General features: G+C 34.0%; 1 protein-coding gene and 2 pseudogenes across 1 annotated transcript; 1 reads left to right on the forward strand and 2 right to left on the reverse strand.

The window, feature by feature from the left end:
• Positions 1-12,674: 12,674 nt before the first annotated feature.
• On the reverse strand, positions 12,675-14,615 carry LOC120147630 (thiol protease aleurain-like). The gene is made up of 8 exons (XM_039160952.1): positions 14,371-14,615; positions 14,165-14,286; positions 13,948-14,063; positions 13,774-13,847; positions 13,432-13,696; positions 13,230-13,361; positions 13,025-13,160; positions 12,675-12,942 (listed from the first exon to the last, which is right to left on the reverse strand). Exons 1-8 carry the CDS (start codon positions 14,559-14,561, stop codon positions 12,905-12,907), a joined length of 1,074 nt encoding a protein of 357 aa, XP_039016883.1. The 5' UTR covers positions 14,562-14,615; the 3' UTR covers positions 12,675-12,904.
• Positions 14,616-18,686: 4,071 nt separating this feature from the next.
• LOC120147450 lies at positions 18,687-20,300 on the forward strand (annotated as a pseudogene).
• Positions 20,301-20,760: 460 nt separating this feature from the next.
• On the reverse strand, positions 20,761-22,582 carry LOC120147626 (annotated as a pseudogene).
• Between the last annotated feature and the right edge of the window lie 4,017 nt (positions 22,583-26,599).

Raw genomic sequence — 26,599 nt, forward strand, 5'->3', positions numbered from 1 at the left:
TAATTTCATATTGGGTTATATTGTCATCTTTGTCATTTAATTAAGAAGTCTTAAAATAAATGAAATTTATCTAAAAATAAACATGTATGATATCTGTCAAAATATATTTATACGAGTATAAGTCGAATAACAAACGTATATTAGTTTTATTTTTAATCATTCAATATATGCATGCTTAAAAGATAATATTTAAACAATTGAAACTGTGATAGACTTTTTAAATCTCATATTGTTTAGATATAAGAGATTGTTGTTTAATATAATATTTAAACATACATTTATCAAATGATTGAAGATAAAATTAATATATGTATATCATCTTCACAGTTTAGTTTATGTAACTACGTGTCTGTGACACACTACGTGTGGTTTTTTTAACAAAATTCATATAATTTTTTTATATTCATCATCTCTTCTTTTTGTTTCATTCATTTTAGTTCAATTTGTGCTTGTACATAAGCATGACACACATCTTTATCTTAAGCGATAAAAAATAATTTAAAATAAATTTTATTTTTATTTTTTTTATTTGATAATATTTGAGTAAAAAAAAGCCGATCATAGACGTACGGTACATTTATGTGTATCAGATTTCTTAACAAAAACGTCCAAATTAGGATTATATCCAAAAAATGAATGAAGTGCCAAGTACTGCAATACGGTGGTTCTGCGTGCGGCGCCTAAAAAAACGGTTAATATACGGCGTGACCGGTTAAACAAGTGACCGGTTAAAATTTAGACCGGTTATGTTATATTATTTAACCGAAATATTATAAAGTACAATAACATACTAGGTAGAGCGCTTATATAATGTAATAGGTAGCACTTATATTTACCTATTTTATAAGTAAACCGTATATTTATACCGATAGCATTGCAATTTACCTATTACATTATATTATATTGAAAGTGTCCATACTTTTTATAAAAGGATCGATACTTAACAGTGTTTCATGTTTTCCACCTACAATATTAATTTAATAATTTCATTTGCACAAAAATTATTTGATTGTTTTGATATTTTATAAAATATATTTAGAATTTTTAATTTAATAATAATATATATCGTAACGTAAAAATAAATCATTAGACGCCTATAATTACTAAATTAATATCTTAAAACTCACTCAAAAGATAACCTTAAATTAATGTTTTCCACAGTGAAAAAGTATGGACACTTTTATAAAAAGGATAGACACTTTACAATATAACCACTACCTATTACATTATATAAAACGATACCTATTACATTATAAGGGCTACCTATTACATCATATGTTTACCTATTATATTGAAAGTGTCCATACTTTTTATAAAAAGATCGATACTTTTTTTAAAACTTATGTAATTTATGTTTCAATTTTTTTAACAGTGTTTCATGTTTTCCACCTACAATATTAATTTAATAATTTAATTTGCACAAAAAATTATTTAATTGTTTTTATATTTTATAAAATAATTTAGAATTTTAATTTAATAATAATATATATGTAACGTAAGAAATAAATCATTAACGCCTATAATTACTAAATTAATATCTTAAAACTCACTCAAAGGATAACCTTAAGAACACTTGAAGAAGCAAGAACAACTATCCCAAGCAATCAAAACGAGAAATCCCAACATGATAACAACTGAACATATCATATCAATGTTCAAACTCAAGTTGTAGATTTTGATTTCCTTTGCTTGGCATCATAAGTATCAACATCACTCCTATTGTATGTACATATAAATATTTTGAATGAAGGAAGAAAACGCGTTACTTCAAATTACCGACACTTTTTAAATGGTATCGACACATTTTTATTCCAATCTGGACATAAAGTACCGACACAACATTATAAGTGTCGATATAGGTTGTAGACCTATTCGCTCATAAAACCGGTATATTTATACCGGTTATATTACAAAATTATCTATTACATTATAATTATGAGTTCCGATGTGTAAAATGTCGACACTTTTTTAAATCGTATCGACACATTTTTCTTCCATATGGACCTATTTTATTATAATATGTTGAAAGTGTCCATACTTTTTATAAAAAGGATCGATACTTTTTTTAAAGATATGTAATTTATGTTTCAATATTTTTAAGTATGTTTCATGTTTTCCACCTACAATATTAATTTAATAATTTCATTTGCACAAAAAATTAGTTGAGTGTTTTGATATTTTATAAAATAATATTAAGAATTTTTAATTTAATAATAATACCGTAACGTAAAAAATTAATCATTAGACGCCTATAATTACTAAATTAATATCTTAAAACTCACTCAAAATAACCTTAAATTAATGTTTTCCACAGTGAAAAAAGTATAGACACTTTTATAAAAAGGTATCGACACATTTTTATACCGGTTATATACAAAATTATCTATTACCTTATAAATCTGGGTTCCGATGTGTAAATGTCGACACTTTTTTAAATGGTATCGACACATTTTTCTTCCAATCTGAACATAAAGTACCGACACAATATTAGAAAGTGTCGATAAGGTGTAGACCTATTCACTCATAAAACCGGTATTTTTACCGATTATATTACAAAATTATCTATACATTAAATATGGGTTCCGATGTGTAAATGTCGACACTTTTTTAAATGGTATCGACACATTTTTCTTCCAATCTGGACATAAAGTACCGACACATATTAGAAAGTGTCGATATAGGTTGTAGACCTATTCGCTCATAAAACCGGTATTTTTATACGGTTATATTACAAAATTATCTATTACATTATAAATCTGGGTTCCGATGTGTAAATGTCGACACTTTTTTAAATGGTATCGACACATTTTTCTTCCATCTGGACATAAAGTACCGACACAATATTAGAAAGTGTCGATATAGGTTGACCTATTCGCTCATAAAACCGGTATATTTATACCGGTTATATACAAAATTATCTATTACATTATAAATCTGGGTTCCGATGTTTTTTCAATCGACACTTTTTAAATGGTATCGACACATTTTTCTTCATTCTGGACATAAGTACAAACACAATATTAAAAAGTGTGAAAACTTTGTTGTGGATATCGAAAACAATGCTATAGTCATGTGTTTCGATACATTTGCAAGTAGATGTAAATATATTAGTATTGATATTTCAACAATCCTCAAATGTATATGTACATAGAAGCGAATATGGAATAATTAATGAAAATATACACACAATATAATCACACCAAATTATAATACACAAGAATGTTCAAATAATGTACCGACAAACAAAATTAATCCGATGAAAAGGGTTGTTTCTAACGAAGTCCGGAACATTAGAGGCCTTCAACAAATTTTCCAAATACTCTCGTATGTTTCCGCCTTTTTCTGAGGACATACATAAATAATTTCAATTATCAAACTAATGAGGTGCAATTTTACTAACATAAATTAAATTCGCATAAGCATGAATAAATTTGTGTCATACCTAGAGCTTTGTCGTTCGAATGGGAAGCAGCGTCAAAGGTATGTGGACATATGTAATTGTATTTCTATAAACACATAAGTTGTTAAAATAATCAATGTCTGAACACCTGTTCAACTGGAAAAACATATTGCATAAATGCAACTTACCGGATTATAATCATTTTTTTCCGCTGAATCATCGACCAAAAGTGTATTTAGCTCGTTAAAATCTGGACACGCGTTCCAACATCATTGAGATATTTACAGTAGGTAACAGAATCGTATGTTTTGCATTTTTTTTGATCCTGTTCACAAACAGTCGAACATAAATATGTAGGAATCATAGACAACGAAAAGTCAGCAAACTGTAATGACATTCATCTTACCCACACGAATAGAAAATGCTCGGAAAATACAGGTAGTTTCTCAAGTACACGGTCGACGTTATGCCTGAGATTGTAATCAAGTTTGAATGTTAACATTCAAATGTATATTAACGATTTTGACTACAGTAATTCAATTGCCTCAAACATGTTCTAACCTCATCTTTGAAGACCAAAGGGCAACAACAAAATTGTCGACACAAAATTGCATAAATTCAATAATCCTCTTCTGAGGACAACATCTACAACATGAAGAAAATGAGATTAAAGTTCTACGCTTATGTTAAAATAATGGATACAAATATAATAGAATTAAAACCTGGCAGTCTTGGGATGTAGGCAAGGACACCATTGAGATCAAAATTAAAAGTTTTCTTGAAGGCGGCGTTGCAGACACGATATACTTGTTTGGATCATCATCTTCATCATCATCAACATCATCGTCATCATCTTCATCGCCAGCTTCATCGTCATCATCATCATCATCGTCGCTTCATCTTCTGCGACCGCTTGGTTGTCCACATCTGTTTAAAAGAAAAAAATAAAGTTCAGAACGTGTAATTTAAGAAACATAGATAATGAATTACCTAACTCGTTTGATGTCGTTGACGTAATTTGTTACGCAACATGGAGACTTCACGTTGCAATGATGAAATATCGGATCGCATTCCACTCACAAGGGAATCATATGCTCCCGAAAATTGACCATGTATTCCATCACGGTCTTAATTGTGACATCCTCTGCAACTGGAGCTTCTTCCATCATTGCGTCTCCACTTGGTTGCTCTTCTTCATGGCCAACGGGGTCCATTCCTCCCTCTCTTGATCTAATCCGACCTCCTTGACACGCTTCCAACCGAGTTTTTCAACAAATCATATCCCGCTTTTTTAATAAATACCATGTCAATCTTGCGGGTTAATCGAACAGGGGCGTCATGCGAAAAATCAACTTCCTTCTTCTTCAACAGATGGGTGATGACACATCCATATGGTAGTGTAGTTGAAATTGTTGCTTCCCTTTGTGACCATATACAATTGTATTAATATGAGTTTTGCATGTTTGGAGCCGTTTTGGATTTATACTTTGCTATCCCCAAATAATTGCTGTCTCGAAGCGTTGAATGTTTTCCCCCACTAGGCCGGATATACCATGTGAGCATTTTGTGAAACACTCTCGACTCTACATCGAGGTGATTGGGCTATTTCTAGTAACCCGTTTAATTGTAGACCAATCTACACCATTTTCATCTGAATCCCCTGTATTCTACAGCTAAACCCTCCGCAATCGTTTCTGGAGATATATATATATCCTTCCCCATGTATGTGTATTAATTCCTATTATATTAGTCTTATTAGGCTCGTGCTGTAAGGAAGCATTGTTTAGAAGACTCTAACTAGGTTGGATAATATCTTGGTTCTACACCAAGGAATTCAAGCCACCCCAAGATGTAAATGTGGTTTAAAACTAAATGCATATTATCATCAAACAAGAACCCAGGTCAATGACACGTTCGGGACGAATCTTCCTTACTTTAAAACTCGTATGCCATCTTTGTTTCTCCATGTCGGATCTAAAGTTCAGTTTCGAAGGACCTGATTTCCTCAGAAGAATCGTTTGTTATAGAAGGAGGTGGTTGAGAAGAACTGGGTTGAGAAGAGCTTTGAGAAGACCTCGCTTCTGACGCTGACGTTTTGGAGCCATTTTGGTTGGATGCTACCCTATTACAATGGAACACAAACATTCAGGATAAAAACTCCAATATAGAATCAATCAAACCCATAGAATATCGATAATTTACCTGAATATCTGATCGTCACTTATGATAACGTAGAAGAAAGAGGAAGATCTGCCTGCTTGTATTTATGTTTAGGGTTTCTCGATTAAGAGTACTATATATCGTAAACGATGGAAAACACTGATATTTAAATTAGTATCGACACAAACTATTAGTGTCGACACATTATTTAGACATATTCTCTCATAAAACCGGTATAATTGTACCGGTTAGATTGAAAAATTACATATTACATTATACTTTTGGTTCGATGATTTTGGGATCGACACTTTTTATATATGGATCGACACTTTATGGGTGCACCCTGTTTTCCATTAATTCTGGAAAAAATATCGACACAAACTATATTAGTGTCGACACATTATTTAGACATATCCTCTCATAAAACCGGTATAATTGTACCGGTTAGATTGAAAAATTACATATTACATTATACTTTTGGGTTCGATGATTTTGGGATCGACACTTTTTATATATGGATCGACACTTTATGGGTGCACCCTGTTTTCCATTCATTCTGGAAAAAAAATATCGACACAAACTATATTAGTGTCGACACATTATTTAGACATATCTCTCATAAACCGGTATAATTGTACCGTTAGATTGAAAAAATTACATATTACATTATACTTTTGGGTTCGATGATTTTGGGATCGACACTTTTTATATATGGATCGACACTTTATGGGTGCACCCTGTTTTCCATTCATTCTGGAAAAAAATATCGACACAAACTATATTAGTGTCGACACATTATTTAGACATATCCTCTCATAAAACCGGTATAATTGTACCGGTTAGATTGAAAAATTACATATTACATTATACTTTTGGGTTCGATGATTTTGGGATCGACACTTTTTATATATGGATCGACACTTTATGGGTGCACCTTGTTTTCCATTCATTCTGGAAAAAAAATATCGACACAAACTATATTAGTGTCGACACATTATTTATACATATTCTCTCATAAAACCGGTATAATTGTACCGGTTAGATTGAAAAATTACATATTACATTATACTTTTGGGTTCGATGATTTTGGGATCGACACTTTTTATATATGGATCGACACTTTATGGGTGCACCTTGTTTTCCATTCATTCTGGAAAAAAAATATCGACACAAACTATATTAGTGTCGACACATTATTTAGACATATCCTCTCATAAAACCGGTATAATTGTACCGGTTAGATTGAAAAATTACATATTACATTATATGGATCGACACTTTATGGGTGCACCCTGTTGGCCATATTGTAAATTTGCCTTTTACTTCCAAGTATCGACATGACCCTAATGTGTATAAGAAACATGTACAACAACATACTGCTAACTTTTCTCATCTCATTCATAATTATATTCACATACAAAAATATAAATCGTATACAAAATTATAATCTTATACAAAATTAACTCGACATTTACATCATTGCATCCTTTTGTTATTCTTATGTAATATTGCAGCTTTTGTTATCTCATGTCTTCGTTCATTTTGATTGTGGCTTACGAGATCATTTAATACTCGCGATCGATCCCAGTCTCCAACAACCTATATTCAAATTGTCAGAACGTTAAGTATTGTCAACTACAGCATTCAATCTACGACTTTTAACAATTTTACCACAACCAATTTTTTCTATCCACTTACAAATCACCAGTTGCCCCTGTAGAACCGATCGATTCCATCCACATCATCACATACATGCCGCAATCATATCTGTTACAAAATTTGAAAACCACACATGTCAATTATGATGAATACTGCATAAATTAAGCTTTCTATTTGTGATAACATCTCATACCCATTCAATTGCTTATTCTTCTTATGCTCCACAAATTTGAAGTTTTTCAAGGGATACTTTCCTAGAGATCCACATGACTCAACCCAAATGCGTTTCTTATTATAAGAATCTAATATTTTAATCTGCATTAAAATAGAAGAAGTTATGCACCAAAAAATTATGCATTATAATTTACATAATGTCCTTTCATACATACATACATACCAATCTCTTAGCATCCTTCACTCTCTGTTTAGCTGCTTCAGTTGTAAACATACTATCATATTGTTACAACATGATCTACCATATCCAACACCAACATATACCAGTGTGAATTATGGTAGTTTATTGTGATCATTATCTGCAACAAATTTCACACCCAATTTGACAAAATTCAACATTCTATATCCGAAAACATCATTTGCAATTGGTATGGTGTCTTACCTTCTCACAGTCGGTGAATTTCACATAGTTATCCAATATGACACCCCAGAAGGTAGAAATATTCTCAACACTTTCTTTATTGTTGGCTTCCAACGCCTGTTGCTGTAATTACGCAACAAACATTATTAATTTACCGTCTATAACACTACTTTTCAATATTTATTAATTTAACTCACCACTAAGAGGTATGGAAGGTAGCCAATCCTCCGGTGTGACTTTTGAGAATCGTAGCATATGGTCCAGGCGAGCAAATCGATAACCTAACAAAATTAATTACACAATCAGAACATATTCAATAAGTTTTATTTATTTTCTACTTTCTACTTACCACACCGCCAACCCATTCTGTAGGCTTCAACGTTGCAACGTCGTATACAGTAGCGAATTGATTTCCCATTGATATTACAGAATATCTGTATGAATCATTAGGATTAATATCTTGTCATGAAATATTTAAATATCACTCACAAAACAATATATTTCACTTACCCCGATTCTAACTCGCTATTCCATAAATAATCACAAATTGCAGCTTCGATGTCATCAATTCCGGTTGGAATGTCCGCTTTTTCAACCTACAATTTTGCATACAAATTTTTGTCACAACAACATAATAAAAATCAAATTAAGTATTCTTTTATTAAACTTACCTTCTGCTTCTTCTTCTGGGGTGCAGGACATTCCGAATCCAAACTGCTGCTATGACACTCTCCGGTGTATAAGTGACATCGACTTCCTTCCTCCTCATTTCTTCCATCTCTTCTTCTTCCTCCTCCCTCTTTTCTTCTTCATATTTTTTTCAGTTCATCGTACTTTTTTCTACATAGCTCTTCATATCTTTTATTTCACCCTTCAATTGAGCTCCTTCATCCGAGTATTTATCACCACCCCCTTCACCCCCGTAAGTTCACTCCTCAAATCACAACCTCCTTCACCACTCCCTCAAATTTTTCTCCCGTCACCATCTTAATATCACCCCTTAACACCGAAACTTCTTTCACCACTTCACCCCTCAACACCTCTACTTCTTTCACCACTCCATCTATTTTTCCTTCCACTACCCCCTTATGCCTCTCGAGTTTCTCTACGACTTGATCAAGTTTCTCTTCGACTCTTGATTGTCTTTGCATGATTTCAAATTGGATTTTTTTGATATCAGCCAATTCAGACATCAAAATGTCGAAGTTACTCTGTTTTGCTTCACCGTCGTCCCACTCACCTTCATCCCCCAATACAACCATCCCTCCTTTCTTCTCTCTGCCTCCACTGCCTCCTCTACATCCTTGCCAATACCTTCAAAAATTAAATTACAATATTAAGACATTGATTATATTCTTAATATTATTTAATTACATTTATTACCATTTCTTGCTTCTTCCCTCTATCCAACTTCAACTTCACCATCACTCTAACCACCTCTTCCTTCCCCCATGCACGGATGCGTGCCACTCCGGTTCTTTCATAAGCCGGCACTGCCTCACAGCCCGACCAAAAATCGAACAGTGCAACCTGCATTTATAATAAAATTTATATTTTTATAAAAACACAAAAAGTGATTCAACTCATTTACCTCTAAGATTGCTATGCGCCCTTTGAGGTATCTCTGGCTGCCCTTTTTAAAGGTGATAATTGATTCAATCAATCTCGAATGGATATATTCAGCCCAATTGAATTCACCCTTCAAGCCTTCATCGCAAATGAGCTTCATATATTCCTTGTTCGTTGACGTATCACCCGTTGGACAAAGAAATATACCGACAAGGTACAATAGAACTCGGGCCTTCAGCTCATCCCCCAAGTAAGATCCACTTTGATATCCTCTTCAACTTCAGTATATGTCACCTTATGATTCAAACCATATTTGGAGGCAAGTGCTTTCCAGTTCTTACTCCTACAGACTTCTATAACACTTTTGCCTTTGTTTTGTACCCCCAATACGGCTGCAGCAGTCGATACCCCCAGAGGGAATGAATAATCACCATACTTAGCCATACATTGACTGACGTCAAATTGTGCCATCAAGGATCGACACAATTCCCTCCGAATAGGTCGATCCCTTACTCCGATCAACGATCCAAAACCTATTTCTCCAAGCACATTCAACTGACCCTTCTCCTTAAGGTGTTTAATTAATAAATTCACCCTTTTAATGCTGCATCTTGTCGACACTTCCTACATTTTTTAACAATATATAATGTTATAGTTCTTATATATTTTGTATCAACGTATTTACAAGTTTAATGAATACCTTATTTTCATGTGCTTTCCTCCGTTCTTTGTATTCTTTACTATCATTCCTTGACTGTGTGATGTAAGGTTCCTTTTCAGCATCACTCATTGAATTCCATTTGGACCTCACATCTTTTTTCACCTAATATTAAACATAAACGTTTCTTAATCAATACATTAACACTAAATACTAATACTACTCAATGTCAATTTCATTTTACATACCGAACCGCTCTGTGTGCCATCTCCCTTCATCCTTTTGCATTCGGCCATACTGTTAACATTTAAAATTTGTAATCAATTTAAAGTTTATCGATACTTTAATCCAATTACCATTTCAACAATAATAACAAAAAGACATTGATACTTACTAGAAGTACATATATCCACCCTTTGGTTGCTTTCGAGTCTCGGCCTCAATTTCAAAGTCATCTGCTCCACCAACAATTTTCCAACCCATTGACTCCATTTTTCCTTCATATATCAGTTTACGCAAATCAAATTATTTTGTTACATACACTTTTCAATATACAAATATAGATAACTACTCTTGTGGTAAAACGGTTTTCTTCAAAAGAATTTGAATGGCCACACCAAAATGTGTCGGCACATTTATACAACCTATAATATCATTTTCTACCTATAATATTTAATAAAAGTATCGACATTTATATTTTTCCTTGAATATCTATTTCTACCTGCAATCGGTCCCAAATGCTTCCTTACTCCAAAACCCCAAACAACACATAAAAAACCCTATCGCGATTACTGTAATAATAAAAAATTAGGGTTTCGACAACATACTTTTCAATTCGACTGCAGCAACAAACAAACAAACTTCGCTTTAGAAACGCCTTCTGAAATGCAGCAACAATTACTCTTCGATTTCAAAACTCGTCCGTTCTATCTTTTTTCAGAGGATATTAGCTATGGCCTTTATATTTTCATCGGATATGTTATTTATATTTAATCGATACAAATACAAAAGTGTCGATACTTTTATGTCAGGTGTCGATACTTTCGAAATGATAATTACCTATTTATTTGAAAGTGTCGATAATTTATTACACGTACTTACGAAAGTATCGACACTTTCAATATATCCGGTATCATTTTACCGGTTTTATCATTTTGATACCGGTTTTATCATATTTTTACCTGTTATATCGTTGTGGATCGATATATTTTTTTAAAGTATCGACACATTATAGGCGCTATAACTGCTTCTCTTTTAAATTCACAAAGTGTCGATCCTTATATAACGTATCGACACTTTTAAATTTACCGGTTTTATCATTTTGTTACCGGTTTTATCATATTTTTACCTGGTATATCATTTTGGATCGATATATTTTTTAAAAGTATCGACACTTTTTAGGATTTAAAACTGCTTTGAAAGTTATGTAATTTATGTTTCAATTTATTTAATAGTGTTTCATGTTTTCCACCTACAATATTAATTTAATAATTTAATTTACACAAAATTTTATTTGATTGTTTTGATATTTTATAAAATATTATTTAGAATTTAAATTTAACAATATTAACCAAATATAATAATAAATATGTTTTCAACAGTGAAATGAGTATGGACACTTTTATAAAAATGATATATACTTTTTTGAAAGTTATGTAATTTATGTTTCAATTTTTTTAATAGTGTTTCATGTTTTCCACCTACAATATTAATTTAATAATTTCATTTACACAAAAAATTATTTGATTGTTTTGATATTTTATAAAATATTATTTAGATTTTAAATTTAACAATATTAACTAAAGATAATAATAAATATATTTTCACAGTGAAATAAGTATGGACACTTTTATAAAAAGGATAGATAATTTACAATATAACAGGTAAAAATATGACAAAACCAGATTCATTATGACAAAACCGGTAAAATTTACTTGATATGTTAAACGTATGGACACTTTTATAAAAAGGATAGATACTTACCGATAACCAAAGTTTACCGGTTACCAAATTTTTTAATAGTTTTTCATTTTTTCTACCTAAAACATTATTAGTTGTCAACATAATAGGTACCGCTAAACCGAATTTATTAAATACATTTTAATGTATCCGGTAATGCTGTATATTAGCCGTATATTAACCCGCATTTCCTGAGACAATCCCGAAAGCACACCGTTTGGTTGACAGAGTAAAAAGACAACACACAATTATTGTTAGTTTTTTTCTATTTTAATATTATATCGTTAAAAACTTAACGGATGAATTGAGTTTTTGTTTTATTTTAGTATCCGTAATTAAAAGTTTAACAGATGGACTGACGAAAGCATAACTATGGTTGACGGACGACCAATTTGAACAGTGGACCATAAGAGAATGACGAGTTGACCAACATAGTCTAGTTTCAGGCGCATTGGATGGTCAACGACAGAGATCAGAGGATGAAGAAGTTGAAGAGTTCATCGTCGATTTAGAAAAATTGAGGTATTTTCTAGTGAAACAGATACCAGAATCACGTTCAGAAAATCATGTTTGGACTTTATCGACTGACGGATACGACGATCAATAATTATAGACGTAATAGTCGACGAGTCCGTGCATTAAATTTTTAAGGATGAGATACTAAGATGAAATAAAAAACTCCAATTGATTTCCATTGTTGGGCAAACTATTACACAACAAGCGTTCAAACAGAGAGAATTTACACCATGTCTTTCTTGTGTACAAATATTGCATCCTACATACGTATATCTTTGAACTTTATTGTACATGAACCCATCTGTTTCAACTAGACCGTGACCCTGAACACCGACTACAACTCAACGTCCAAGTAACGACCTGATCTGAGGCTGTTTAATCGATCGGATCAAGCAACAACCGGGTACGATGCACAAGTTGCTACACCTGTTTATGATGACGTGAAAAAGTTTCAATCTCGTACTTAGAAGAAGATAAAATGGAGATCTAATGGGGTTGAGCTTCTTACCACACATGTTCTTGCCCATCTCCATCTTGAAGTAGCCATTGTTACCCCATTCTGCGCCCCACGAGTTCTTAATGAGCCAATAAGGAACGCCGTTTTCAACTCCGTATCCGACCGCAAGGACGGCGTGGTTCACATCCTGCCACATACCCCCATTGTTAGGTCAACTCCGAGCATACAAGTATCCCTTGATGAAGAAGAAGCTTACCATGGATGTGCTACCACATGTGTTGCTGGTATAAACTCCGCTTTTGTAGAAACGGAAACTCGTGACGACTTCGAATGCCACACTAACTGGTCGGATCATGGCGACTGCATGCTTTAATTCATCTTCAGAACCCTGTTCGTTTATACATTTAGATTCAAAAGCGGCTAATACCAGATGGGAGATGGTGTTTTTGTGAACTTACCAGGGTGATGTTGACAGACTCAATGACCTTAACACCAACATTTTGAGGAGAGTATTTGCATAGACCATTCCTAGCAGTGTAAGGGTACGACTCCTCGGTGTCGAGGCCACCGTTGTATTTGATGTATTCGAAGGCTTGGGACGGCAATCCACCGTTGCAGCCGAAGTTATTAAAAGCTCCTGCACAGTCCACGAGCTGCTGCTCGGACAGAGAAATCGATTTCCCGAATGCTTGATGGTAAGCTGCCTCGAGAGCTCCGGTTGTACTGAAAATTTATACAATTGAATTACAACAGATATCTATACAACGTGACCTTAGTTGCCTGGTGAAACAGCAGCTAACCTGAATGTCCAGCAAGATCCACAAGAACCTTGGTCTTTTACAGGGCTGACTATGCCGGCTTCCCTCCAGTCTTTCTGCACATATCACACGCAGAGTGTCCGAATTATGTCCTAATATCGAACTTCGGAAATAATGTCGGATGGATATCAATAAAAATGGTTAATTTTTTTTTACCGATTCGGGGAGGACGACGCTAGTCAGCTGATGATCGCCCTTGGTGGTGGCAGAGCAGTTTTGAGCAGCTCCCAGTCTGTGTTTCTGAAACTCTTCCCATGTCCAATCCGCAAACTCTTCATCATCGAAACACAGATCATAGATAAACTCTTCATCAACTGAAATAAACTCAAAATTATACCCAAAAATGGGAAAAAAACTAAAAAAAGTAACGTACGGTTGACAGCAAGAGTGTAAGGCAATCCCTTGCTGTTAGTTGATCTGATTAAATCGTAATTGTCTTTAAAAATCTGAAACCGTAGCTTCATCTCCTCCACGTTTTCGTACCTCCTCCCATGCCTACAGAAAAAGAAACCCAGAATTTTCATCTCAGTTTAGCACTCTTTTTTTCTCTCCTTTTAGTTCTAAAGATGATCGTGTTACTTGTAAGCAAAACGGGCGAAGGAGATAGCATGGCGACTACGACCGATGACACGAAGAACGGTGGACTCGAAGCCGAGGAGACCGTCGGATACCATCAGGATGGGGTTGGAGTCCTTGAAGGTTGATGCGGCGGCGGTGGCGGCGGAGCATAGTAGGAGGACGATGGAGGACACCAACGTTAACGGAGCCATGATTAAGTTCTTTTTCCCTTTGCTTTTCTTCTTGTTGGTGATATGATTCTGTTGTTGTGGAGGCAAATTTAAAAGAATCTCATGATCGACAAACGTCTCTCTCTTTTAAATGGTCAAATTCCATCAACTGTCCTTGTATTAAAAGTTTTTGGTGAATTTAGTCCTTACTATAATTTAGTGACTTTTTATTAGTATTTCACTTTGTTGGACGTCCTTATCTTGAATGGGTTCTGCTTTGTTTGTTATTTTCAACCTGACGTATTTCCTTGCGTCCAATTATCAAACTATCTAACGTGTTCTCTTATGAAAAAATCACTTTAATTTTAAAAGTTTTATAATAATAAATTATTGTTATTTATTGAAGTTTCGAATTCGAATATCACATCTGACCGAGTGTATGACTATTTATTATCAAATAATTAAGAAGATTTCCCACAAATAATGACGGTGGTAAAATTTAAACTTTACCTTACAAGCTCAAATTCTTGAATCTCAACCACTTATACCAATACTTGTTGACCGTTTAAATATATATATATATATATATATATATATATATATATATATATATATATATAGAGAGAGAGAGAGAGTACCAAACAATGACGGATTTAAAAATATTTTTTAGAGCGTACACACATATATTAATAATATAAAATTTATAATAGGATGGACACCATCATTAGAATATATAATTAACCAAAGAAAATTCAAGTTTCAGGATATGTACAATTTTTTTAAAGTAAATACCATTAATATAATAAGTAACTAATCGAATAAAATTTAGATTTTAATCTGCCATTGATACCCTAACAATGAAAAAGTTAATACTATTGTATTAATAATATTATTTTTAATGAAACAAGTAATATGACGTATTCAAAACTGTGAAATGATAATATTTTCTAAAAAGAGGACCGTGGTTGGGGCGGCGCAAACTGCGCGACCGCGCAGGTCCTCAAAAAAGCTCCCAAAAAAGTATATATATAGTGACGTTTTTTCAATAAACGCCACTATAGATGGACCTATTGCGACGTTTTAAAAAAACGTCGCTATTATTGCGGTTTTATTGATAAAACGCCATTATATATGGATCTATCGCGGCGTTTGTAAAAAAAAACGCCACTATTATTATCCTAAAATTGAATATATCTAGAAAATAGAGACTCCTTTATAAGAATTTGTATAGGATCCCTAAAAACCCTGTCTCGACCCTGTCTCTTAATCACACAAGTATAAAAAAAATATATAAGGAAAGGGAAATAAGGTCATGGGCAAGACGTAATCATCCGAGTACCAGAAGAATAGATTGGAGGGGGGGGGGAATAATGTATGGGCATCAATATTTTTTTTGTACTCTCGATTTTTGAGGTTTTTTTTTCATTAATTCGAATTGATTCACGTCGCACATTTTATTTTAATGAATAAATCTTTTTAATTTTTTACACAACAAAGACTCAAATATAGAATTTTACTAAAACAATATTAAAATATTTACCACTTAAACCAATCTCGTTATTAAAGAAATTAATACTTCAGGACAACAAGACCCAACTCTTTGGACCTGAGGGACAAGTATTAGCGCATTATTATATGATGATGGGCCATGGAGAATGAATATAGGCAGATATTTATTATTTTCAAATATTTCTTTGAATACCTTTTAATTTTTTATTTTAAATGACAAATAATTGACGTTGATATTGACAAAAACACGAAATAGTTTATGATTGTTTAACGGATCCATTAATATTTTTTATAAATTGGTTTAATTTGATAAAAAAAATTATAAATTCGATAATTAAATAAGACAAAGGGTTAAAGGATTAAAATGATATTTCTCGAAAATTTGAGGGCCAAAAACGCCTTTAAACCCTTGAATGATTCTAGTTTCCAGGCTACTTATCTGGGATGATTTGGTTGGACAACCAACACACACTTGCTCTTCAATGCCCTCACTTAATACGACATTTTCGATGGAATTGATTGATATTATTAATATATACTTACTAGATAAGTTTCAAATGCAACTTTGATTTTCTCGTCCTCAATATAGTGACTGAATTGACGTTTTACAGCTTCTTATATTTATGTTTCGGTCCTCCAATTATACTTTTTCTAAAATTATATCTGATGTTATGTTTCATTTCTGTTTCAATCACCCCTGCTATTACGTTCCACAGTTGATTTAACATAAATGATGACGTGGTGTGGTGCAGTAAAATTTTTTATCCTCAAAATTTACACATTCTATCTTTTTTATCCCTGATCTTTCTAGGTTTCAATTTCAGTCCTTAATAATACTTTGAAGTTTTAATGGGGGTTTAGGGTGTGAGTGTTTAGAGTTTTAAATTTAGGGTTTTAAGGTTTTGGTTAGTGGATACATGATGTGAGGGTTTAGGTTCGATCAGAATGGGTGCTTGCACGCTCAGGCTAGGCGCTCAGGGTTTGAGTCGCTTGAGGGGGGACAAGGGCGTGGTTCGAATCTCTTGAGGGTGAAAAATGGAATAGTGATAAGGCAGACTCAGTCCAATGAAGGATAGTTTAGTTTTAGTTTTTGTTTCGTTTTAGTACTATGTTCAAAATTTAACGTTAATTTTTTAAAAAAAGTAAAAGTTTAGTACTAAAACGGACCAAAATTGATAGTTCAAGTACTAAACGCTTAAAGTTTTTAACAGTAGAGGTACTAAAATGAGATAAAAAAACTAAACATTAAGAATAGTTTTGAAAAAAATGAAAGTTAAAATACTAAAACGAATCAAAAATGATAGTTTAGATACTAAATCTATAATTTACCCTTAATTCTAATGTATACTAGATTTATTAAATATGTAATAAGGGATAGACATGAATTGAGTTTGGTCATATTTTTTATTGATTTGACTTCGACTTGAGTATAATACCATTCACTCGTCATTTGATTCGATTTTGATTTAGGAAAATTCCACCTAGCTTGAAACTCGATTTAGTTTTTGAAGTAAAAACTCGTAAATTGACTGACTCGATCCAATCTTACACAACATATATAGATCTAATAGAAAAAATATATAAAGATATGAATATCATATCTCTAAATATATAAGAGATATGATACTATTTTCTAATTGAGCCCTTCATCTTTATATAATTAATTTATCATCCCCGCAAATTCCTCTTTAAAATGTCAACAACAACTTTGTTTTTTATGTACAAAATCAAAGAAAGCAGTGTCTTTTGGTGGAATTGTTTTGAATTTGTGAAGAAACCATGCAATTATGCCCATTGAACATTTTTTTTATATATATTTTGTTCAAATGTAATTGGTCTAAAATGACTTTCATTTCATTCATACGAGACGCGGTCGTCATTTTCCCCTTACGTTGACAATATTGTCCGTTGACTTCTTTACGTGAAGACATTACATTACAATTTACACGATGCCAAGTTCTGTCTCGTTGAGGCATTTCCCCTTTTATCATTTTAATAGATGGAAAGATTAATATTAGATGAAGACATTCATCTGGACATCGAATCCACGAAAAAGAAAATGATGGAGAAAAAGTCTCCAGTTCACGCGGTGGTGATCAAGCTGATGATGATCCGCATGTGGTTTGATCGTCATGCATACAGTATACTTTCATCATATTCATATCCATGTCAACCATCATCTTTGATCAAATCTTCTGGAAGATAAATACGTTATTGTTATTGCAACTATGCCAAGTGGCAACCTCTTTCGTTTAAGAAGTCCAGAAACAAACGCAGAGTTTCCGAGTTGATTAACAAGAAAAAAGTAGAGATAAAATGGTCCTCACCCCGGGTTTACCAGCTGGTACACGCTGTTCTCTTCCTTTCTGCAAGATTAATACCTAATTCTCGTTTTTTAATTCAATAAAACAAGCCCACACCTTTGAATTTTGTATCGTTATTGTTACCTTAACGGGAGTCGATCCTGGGAAAAGCACAACCACCATCCGACTGTGCTTTCATACAAATGCCAGAAACAAGCTTCTCCTTTTCATGGAAAATAAGAATGGGAGTCAAAGGGGGCAGCCGCGTCATTTTGTTTTGAACCTACTTTTGTGGACTTACCTATTCTTCTCGACATATAAATATATATATACACAAATGTCAAACTCTTGTATGTATGCATAGAGAGCTGAATTTGCAGATTCTGGGGGGAAAATGACAGTGGTGAAGATTATTTTGAGATCCATCATCCCGACCTGTTCGAAGGGTGTCGTGAAACCAGAAGGGAAGCCGAAGAAGGAAGATTCAAAGCAAAGTTCATCATTCACAAGGTTTGCCATGTTAGACTTGAGTTATCCAAGCTCCTCGATGTTGTCGGAAGATTTGTCGACCTCGCTTGTCGGTTCCAACCTTCATGTGTTTACGCTTGGGGAGCTAAATGTGACAACACAGAGCTTTTCACCGGCGAATTTTCTGGGTGAAGGTGGGTTTGGAAAGGTTCATAAAGGGTTCATTGATGACAAGCTTAGGCCTGGGTTGAAAGCTCAGCCTGTTGCTGTTAAAAACCTGGATCTACAAGGCCTGCAAGGACACAGAGAGTGGCTGGTGAGTATATTATATGTGTATCTTTTTCGATCAATATTTTGGTTGAGGTTTGATTATTGAGAAATGTTTGTTTTTTCGAGCAGACTGAAGTGATCTTTCTTGCACAATTGAGTCATCGGCATCTGGTGAAGCTGCTCGGATACTGTTGCGAAGAAGACAATAGGCTGCTGGTGTATGAATATATGCCTAGAGGCAGCTTGGAGAATCAGCTATTCAGAAGTATGTATGAATAAGATATCTCTGCAAATCACCATTTGTTAATGAAAGGAACTAATGATCCGAAACTGACGTCCATCGATCTTCCTCGGTGCAGGGTATTCGGTTTCTCTTCCATGGGCGACCAGGATGAAAATTGCTCTAGGAGCTGCCAAGGGTCTTGCTTATCTCCATGAAGCAGAAAAGCCAGTCATTTACCGTGATTTCAAAGCATCAAATATCTTGTTAGACTCTGAAAGTGTTGTTGTTTTTTTCCAAGTTCTTACCTAAGTAACATGGATTTTCCTAGTTTATTGATGTCCATGTTTTTCTTTTCCAGGATCACAATGCCAAGCTTTCGGATTTCGGTCTCGCGAAAGACGGTCCAGAAGGGGATGACACGCATTTTCCACCAGGGTTATGGGGACAGAAGGTTACGCTGCTCCTGAATACGTCATGACCGGTCATTTAACGGCGATGAGTGATGTGTATAGCTTCGGAGTGGTACTGTTGGAGCTTTTAACAGGGAGGAGATCTTTAGACAAGAACCGTAGCCCAAGACAGCAGAACTTGGTAGAATGGGCAAGGCCGATGTTGAATGATCATAGGAAACTTGGCCGGATAATGGATCCAAGACTCGAACGATCATACTCGGAAACAGGGGCACGGAAGGCGGCTGCATTGGCCTATCAATGCCTTAGCCAACGCCCAAAGCAAAGACCAAAAATGTGTGATGTGGTCCAGACATTGGAGCCACTTCAGGACTATGAAGATATCCCAATTGGTCCATTTGTTTATACCGTTCCATCCCAAAGTGGTTCACCAAAGGAGGACAAGGACACTAAGGAAAGTGAACCAAAAAAAGAGTTAAAGAAAGATAATGGAAATCATCAAAGAAACCACAAACTCCATCATGGACATCGGCATCAAAACAGGTCGCCGAGGATGTCTCCGATCCACTCGAAAAGCAAGGGGGACAAAAGAGTATAGATTAACAAACCTATAGATCATACTGTAAATAGGGTTAATTATACAGATTAGCAAAGTTTTTCTTGAACCCAAAGACATGCATTACTTACATTGATTCATTCAAATACAAGAATTGTGTTCTTCTTTGAATGATGGGAAGAGTTTTTCTTGAACACAAAGTTTTATTATTTTTGTGAAATTCATTTAGTTGAACATGATTAATTTTTATTTAAATCGTTAAACATAAAATTAAAAGGCGTTTGTATTTCACAAGAGCCGATTCAAATCAAACATAATGTATTTTAAGTTCTGATTTGAATAGATATCGATCTTTCTCGAATTTCTTCTTTTTAATTCAAATTCTTTCAAATTAATTAGTTTCGTACTTAAAACCTTACAAGATCTTATCAACGTAAACGGACTTACATACTCATAGACACAAACGAACCATCAAACTCGAGCATGTTTTACCATCTCTACTCCCGTGGTGTCATCCATGCATGCTTGTCTGTCTCTATTTTTAGGGTTCTAGCATACTCTCTAAATGATAACATTTAGACAACAATAAAATTCCTATATTTAGAATATATTTATAAACATCATACAATAATATCAGATCTTATAGAGATGTAGAGGGAGGCGAGGTTCCATGACAGCAACAAGTGGAAACTTCCTTGGTGTTGTCATTCCATAAGTTTCCTCCATGCTCAAATCTTCTGCTTTAGTATCATCAGGCAATTTCCAGTTGAAGCCATGCAACAAGTTTGCTAAGCTCAATTGAATCATCTTTAATCCAAGGTTGTAGCCAGGGCACATCCTCCTCCCAGCGCCAAATGGCAACAACTCGAAATTCGTTCCCTTCACATCGATGTTCCTCCCTAAGAACCTCTCAGGCCGGAATTCCTCCGGTTGTTCCCATAGGGACGGGTCTCTCCCTATGCTCCATGTGTTTACGAAGACTCGAGTTCCTTTGAGGATATCGTATCCGGCAACATTACAATCTTCCATGGCCAAGTGCGGTGGAAGCAGTACACAAACCGGATGTTTCCTCATTGTTTCTTTCATGATTGCATCTAGGTAAGGAAGTTGTGGGATATCTTTTCTTCTACCCATCTCTCTCTGCCGATCACTTTGTCGAGCTCTTCGGTTGCCTGACTGATAAGTTGTGGTTGTTTGATGAGTTCAGAAATTGCCCATTCCACGGTTATTGCTGAGGTCTCTGTGCCCCCGGCTATCAGGTCCTAGTATCCGATAAGAAAATTATACATCGATATCATGCATATTTTGCTAATTCTTTGCTAATATAATGAATATGGAAAACATATTTACCTGCGTGAACCCCCTGAGATGATCATAAGTGAGCTTAACGTCAAGATCAGGATCATCAGCTAGCTGCAGCAGTAAATCCACCATGTCTTGTGCCACGAAATCCTTTGCTAATTCTTTCTTTTTTCGCTTATGTTCATCGAACACATGATCGTGAAATCGGTCAAGTTTTTTCTTCAAAACCTTCATTCGCTTTTTGTAGCCCTGCAAGTCCAAAAAATCTAGCCAAGGTATCCAATCTCCAATATTGAATGCACCATTCAGAAAGAAAAACTCATTTATAATCTCTTGAATCTCTTGCAGGCTCACTATCGAATTCGATACAACCTGATCAGCACCGGAAACACCGAAGTAGTTATTTCCCAACACCATCCTGCATATGACACTGAGTGTAAGACGGAAAAGGTGCTCAACAAGCACAACCGGCTTCCCTGATAATCCATACAAGTGGTATAAAAAAGCTGGTATTTCCTCAACTCGGATGTACTCGGAGGACTCGAGTCTTTTGGCATTGAACAGTTCATTCATGAAAATTTTGCGGCCCAGGCGCAAATGTGGTCCATATGGAGCAAGCCCTATATCGGAGTAGTTGTAATTAACGTACTTGCCAGCAGCAGTTAGGGGTCTAGAAGCAAAGACTTGGTCATGGCTCTTCAAAAACTCCTTAGCCATCGCTGGAGATGATGCAATCACTACAGGGTAAGAACCAAATTTGAGGTGCATCAATGGCCCATATCGTTGGGATAGTTTATCAAGAGATCGATGAGGGAGGGTACCGATGAGATTAAGGTTGCCGATGATAGGCCAGGGTTTTGGACCCGGTGGAAACTTTAGTTGTTTGCACCGACAGCCGATGAAAACTCTGGAGAGGAAGACTAGAGAAGCCAGCAATGCTATGAATAGAACAAGCCAAGACGGAACCTCCATTGATTAGATATGGGTTCAGTGAAGGGGATGGCGAATAATTACTCCTTCTCAAGGTTTAAATATAGAATATGTATCACCATAATTATGGCATAACATAATTTTTCATATATATTACAAAAAATAGTTAATTGCACATAAGGTCTCCAAACTATGACCCTTATTCTAATTGGTCTTTAAATTTTAATACATTTTATATCAGTCTTCAAACTATAACCCATCTAAGATGGTGCATAAACTTTAAAACTTATATATCAATCTTCAAACTATAAGTATCATTATAAATTGATATTTGACTATTGGCTAAAAATATTAATAAAATTTTGAAGGTCCTAATTTTTTTAAAGGTCACGAGTAGGGATGACAATTTAACCCGAAACTGAAGGTTTCGACCTGACTCGATATGATAGGGTCGATTTTTTTTTAAAAAAATTCGAGTTCGGATTAGGTCGGGTTTAATTTTTTAAGGGATTGAGGCAGGTCGGGTTTGGGTGGAGGGTGAAAAAACTCCGACTTGACAGATCCCAGAGATAATAATGTAACTTCTTTAAATAAATTTATGGATAATTGTTATAATATGTCATATATGTTTATTATTTTTTTAATTAAGTCCTTATATTATACTGGGTCGAGTCGAATTTAGACTCTAAAAAATCGGGTTGGATCGGAGTTGGGTGGAAGATATATATTTTTTGGGTTGGTTTAGGTTGACCAAAAACTGACCTAACCCGACCCTTTGTCATCCCTAATCACGAGTTGGACTTTGAACAATAAATTATTTTTTAACTAGTTGATGGAAGTATCAAAATGTAATGATATTGATAGTTTGAGGATTGATACAAAATATTTTAAAGTTTATGCACCAATGATATAGACGTTTTGGGGGACTGATATAGAATATTTTAAAATTTATGGACCAATTTAGAATGAACCTCTTGTGTAATTATCTCTATAGAAAATCAAGCTCAAACTTACATCACTAAATGTGGATGTCATACGGACGATAAGACAAGAAAATGGCCAACACAACAGGCTACATGTTTGACAAAAGTTGTGGATAAAATTAAAATAGCCTGGAAAATGATCATATATAGATATCTACTACAGTAATAGTATATACAAATTGTGGTGACAATTCAATTGCTAAATGTTTGTAAATATGTTTTGTTATTTTCGATAATCATGTTTGCTTTTTTGTTATTTAATTTAAATTGATTATTATCTAAATTTATTATTGAGGTGATATTTTTAATTTAGTAAAAAATGCGAAGAAACTAAAGGGACCAATAAGTAAATAAGGAATTAAATTGGATGTGTGAAGACTGAAAACTTAGAGGATGAATCTATAAAATTTCAGAGACAAAATAAAATTTTAATAAAAAATATATAATAATTTTAAAATTCAAAGAGACGACTGTAAGTATCCCTAGGTCAATCCCTGTCCATGGGGGAAAACAAAGACGGAGTTACGCCTTGACTTGTTAGAGTCCATAAAGGATCAATTCAAGGACGAAACATGATGAGTTCTCATCGATGTAGATTGAAACCAAGCAGAAATTAATAAATGAAGTTAAATTGGTTTCTCTAATGTAATTTTTGTACAAAGTCTTCATTTCCCAATTTTCTTATTCTTTGATATTCCCATCAATACTTATTCTCAAAATATAATTTTTAAAAATTAAAATTTATAATAGTAGATGATATGATTTATTAAATAACATTATAACGTAAAAGATAATACGAAGAAATATGTATCTTATATGATTAGAGAAAATCGTTAGATTGATCAATCAACTCACACAATAATATTATAAATATTTAGATAGTATTTGGTTTATTTTTTGAGGTAAAATGTTTGGAAATTGTTGAGTTAATCGATCGATGGAATCGGCCAAGAGGGGGTGAATTGGCAATAAAAATTTTGGTGGAAGCTTTTGCAGAAAATTGAAATTAATTGCACAGCGATTTAGAGTGGTTCGACTTTCTCAACCAAAGTCTATATCCACTACCTTAGCTATCCACACTAAGGATTTTCCACAAATTCACTAATTTGTCTTTCTTTTGAGGACAAAGAGTAACCTTACAAACCCTCAAGAATTATACCCCAAATTCTTGAGAACACTCTCTCCCAAAGAGAACAATACAAATTTGCAAACTTACAAGGAAATCCTCACAAGGTAGATTGTTTGCACAATTCTAGAACAAAGAAAAGAACACTAAAAAATGAATACAATTGAGTACAAGAAGTGTTCTTGAAAGCAAAATGAATATTGAATGAAAAATAGGATTGAAATGCACAAACTTAAGGTTTGATGTTTTCTCTTTGATTCTCTCTTGATTCTAGTTGCTTGTTGTTTCTTGTTATTGATCAATGGCTTCTAAGCTTGCTTAAATACACATTGAATCACTTCTGAACGTTGGGGATCATTAATGAAGTTATTGGAGCCGTTTAAGTGTGAAAACAATTAATATTTCTGCTTGGAGCGTGGGGGGAATCGGTACCCCTGATGGGGAATCGATTCCCTAAGTGTAAAATTCAAATATTCGACCGTTGAACAGTGGGGGGAAATCGATACCCCTGGGGGGAATCGGTTCCCTCCGAGCATACTGGAATTCTCGGAGCCAAACCATTCAGGGAGAATCGGTACCCCCTTGGGGGGAATCGGTTCCCTCTGGACAAACTGTAATTTTTAGCTTTGAAACGGTTCGAAATATTTTGTAAAATTGTTTTGAAATTATTTTAAGATTAAAACTTAATTTTACACTTTAGTAAGGATTTAAAATGAACTTTGAAATACTTTGAGTAATATTTTGATATTCGATTTAATATATCTAATATGCTTAGAAAAATCATTTTCAAAATTAAAATTCTTTTAATTTAATTTGTTATATCGAAACATCAAAATGTTTTCAACAATCTCCCCCTTTTTGATATAACAAAACATTTTAAGATTTTCTAATTTCAAAATGAATTTTGATTTTGAAAAATACTACTCCCCCTTACTCTAACACTACTTCTCTTTAAAACGCTTTTAACATTTCTCCCCCTTTTTGTTAAATCAAAAAGATTCGTAAAAGATTTTAAACAAAGTTTTAAAAACATTTAGCCAATTGATTATATATATATAGCTTAAGCTGCTAAGATCACAATCAAGAGAAACGTTAGCCATTAGTTTCATAATCAATATTCATAAACAATGTGACATGGCAAAATTGGTCATAATGCAACTAATATGGAAATGATGCAAAAATTAATAAACATTAAGCTCAAAATGAAAGTTAAAACCAAACCTAATATATAAGCATGTAAGTTCAAATATCCAATTATCCATCAAATTCAAACATCCAAAATAAAACAATCCATGAACATCAAAATGTTTCACAATTCAAAGTTTTGAGTTCGGGATGATAAATCCATTGGCCCGTTTCCTTATCCTTTTTTCATCTTGCTTTTTTCAAGGAAGTAAGATTGATTTGGTTTTGAAGAGGGATAGGAATATCAGAAGAGACCCTAAGACCGAGTTTGATAAACAAATTACTAAGGAGACAACCATAAACCAATGTTTCTATATTCTTGGAAGGAATAGTGTTTATAGAAACTCACTAAATATGATATGTGGCAGATTAATCTTCTTTTTATGTTGGATACAATATATCCACCGTATATCTATGTTCCTAAGGGATGAGTACCTACCTCCGGATGGTCTAAACCACCAGAGATCATATAATGAAGGAATCTATCACGATAAGATCTTAGGGTACTCTCACTATCCTTAGACTTATAGGGTGAATCCACAGTCTCTTTTTCATTAAACCTGAGTTATCTAGTCCAAAATGGGTAGCGATTGTGCCGGAGTCAATAAAAATGAATTGTCCTAAAAGATAGGATCGAATTCCTATAATTTTATATCGGCGCTCGTTTTGGATACATACCACAATGGAATAGAAAAATGCGGACTGATTGATGATAAACCAAAGGTTTGAGTTTAAAGAGTTTATCAAACTTCTAGGATTTAAGAGTAGGAAGATATTGGAAGTCCATATCTTCTATAGCTTGAATCGAAGGGATA

The sequence above is a fragment of the Hibiscus syriacus genome, unplaced genomic scaffold, assembly GCF_006381635.1.
Source record: "Hibiscus syriacus cultivar Baekdansim isolate YM2019G1 unplaced genomic scaffold, ASM638163v2 tig00110940_pilon, whole genome shotgun sequence".
Lineage (NCBI taxonomy): Eukaryota > Viridiplantae > Streptophyta > Magnoliopsida > Malvales > Malvaceae > Hibiscus > Hibiscus syriacus.